Raw genomic sequence first — 2500 nt, forward strand, 5'->3', positions numbered from 1 at the left:
GTGTGTGAGTGAGTGAGTGAGTGAGTGAGTGAGTGTGTGAGTGAGTGAGTGAGTGTGTGTGTGTGAGTGAGTGAGTGAGTGAGTGTGTGAGTGTGTGAGTAAGTGAGTCAGTGAGTGAGTGAGTGAGTGAGTGAGTGAGTGAGTCAGTCAGTGAGTGAGTGAGTCAGTGAGTGAGTGAGTGTGTGAGTCAGTGAGTGAGTGAGTGAGTGAGTCAGTCAGTGAGTGAGTGAGTGAGTGAGTGAGTCAGTCAGTGAGTGAGTGAGTGAGTGAGTCAGTGAGTGAGTGAGTGAGTGAGTGAGTCAGTGAGTCAGTCAGTGAGTGAGTGAGTGAGTCAGTCAGTGAGTGAGTGTGTGAGTCAGTGAGTGAGTGAGTGAGTGAGTCAGTCAGTGAGTGAGTGTGTGAGTCAGTCAGTGAGTGAGTGAGTGAGTCAGTCAGTGAGTGAGTGTGTGAGTCAGTCAGTGAGTGAGTGAGTGAGTCAGTCAGTGAGTGAGTGAGTGAGTGAGTGAGTGAGTCAGTGAGTGAGTGAGTGAGTGAGTGTGTGAGTGTGTGAGTGAGTCAGTCAGTGAGTGAGTGAGTCTCACCTGAGTGTGGAGATCTGTATCTGAAGTCTTCTTTCGTGAGCAGCATCAGGGCTTTCCCGTTCATCTGGAAGCTCCCGCTGGAAATGGGTCTCAGTGCGAACTCTCTCTCGGCCCATCGAAGCCACTGAGCGACGTCCTCACGACTCCAGAACACCGGCTGCATGCCTGCACACACACACACACACACACACACACACACACACACACACACGTTTAATGGTTGGCATGGTCATCTTAGATGTTGTTTGTGTCAGTGTATTAGGACTAATATTGATTATTGAGACGCTACCATGGTATTCTTTCTGGAATATGATGTAATAGCATATAATCGTGTGTGATATCATGGTGATCATGGTGGTTTTTGCATCTTCCATATTGTGAAGTGCATCTGATTCACAACACACTGCTCCAGTCGACCAATCAGAGCACAGTGTGCTTTTCAGAAGGCGGGGCTTCATAGAGACAGGAAGTAAACAGAGCGTTACTGACAGACTGGGAAGAGAGGAGCCGCAACACTGGAGAATATGAGGAGAATAATCAACATTCATGCAGGAAAACCTGTTCTATAGAGCCTGAACTACAGCAGCCTCCAGTGATTCCAGTCACGATTGCAACAAACACACACTGACGCAGCGGAAGGAAGTGACATCACTTACATTAACTTACAGAAAAGGAGATGCTGCATTAGAATGAATCACATGAAGGGAAATATTGCAGATGATTGTGAATCCCTGAGATGAGAAACACGCGTGTGTGTGAGTGTAAGAGTGTGTGAGTGTGTGTGTGTGTGTCTGTGTGTGAGTAAGAATGTGTGATTGTAAGAGTGTGTGCAAGTAAGAGTGTGTGAGAGTAAGAGTGTGTGTGTGTGTAAGAGTGTGTGCGAGTAAGAGTGTGTGTGTAAATGTGTGTGTGAGTGTGTGTAAGGGTGTGAGTGTGACTGTTTTTATATACAGTTTTTATCTAAAAAACATCTGTCTATGACATGCTCATCATGTCTGCAGATGTGGAGTGTAAGGTCAAAGGTCATGTGACGTCACAGAAACCGCATCTGCTCCCACAGAGACTCTAACCCATGATGATAAACTGAACTTCACACAACGCACCCTGACACGAAGTCTAACCTACACACACACACTTAATTTTTATATTTTATTTAATTATATATTGTTTTATTCATATATATATATATATAATTATTTCTTCATCCAAGCAGAGTTTATACAGGAGAGAATAAAGTGTTCTGCATCTCGAGTAAATCTCTCTCGTTGAGCTTTACTAATGAACGCGTGACGGAAACAGAAGCAGGAACACACACACCACTGAGGAAACACTGCAGATCAGGTTATACATGTCTCTCTCACACACACACTCACACACACACACGGCGAGGTTCATCACTACATCTGCCCATGTGACACGCTTTGATTGACAGCTGGAACTAAAGAGACGGGCAGCTAAAGTCAGTTAAAAAAATGTTTTAATGCAAATAATGAAAAATACCTTAAAATGAATTCTACAAATTTTACTTAATTAAAATGATTACAGAATGTATAAAAGATAAATTACAAAAGCTGATTAAACTAACATTTATAATTAAAATAAATAAATAAATAAAAACTGAAAATATTAAATAAATTACACCTAAAAAGTCAAATATATATATATATATACACACACGTAAAAATAATTGTGTTAAGTCCCTCTGGATAAAGGCATGAACGCCACAGCACATGAACACACTCATGGATCTGAACAGACGGGTGTGTGTGTGTGTGTGTGTGTGTGTGAACAGGAAGTGATGCGATGCGCTCGCTCTGGGCCGTTGGCATGAGAGAACAGTTTCCCTTTCAGAGCCGAGGAGAAAAAGCATCGTTCAGGAAGTGATGTCGGCCCACACAGGAAATTCCTCAGGATGAGAC

General features: G+C 43.2%; 1 protein-coding gene across 2 annotated transcripts in view; it reads right to left on the minus strand.

Annotated features, from left to right (window-relative positions):
• etv6 (ETS variant transcription factor 6) overlaps window positions 1–2500 on the minus strand; it is a 28479-nt gene that overhangs the window by 16649 nt on the left and 9330 nt on the right. For both annotated transcript variants that reach the window (XM_079624361.1, XM_079624360.1), the window contains exon 3: window positions 582–746. In XM_079624361.1, coding sequence (XP_079480487.1) covers window positions 582–746 — 165 coding nt within the window. The remainder of the gene's footprint in view (window positions 1–581; window positions 747–2500) is intronic.

This window comes from Phoxinus phoxinus, assembly GCF_949152265.1.
Source record: "Phoxinus phoxinus genome assembly, chromosome: 9".
Taxonomy (NCBI): domain Eukaryota; kingdom Metazoa; phylum Chordata; class Actinopteri; order Cypriniformes; family Leuciscidae; genus Phoxinus; species Phoxinus phoxinus.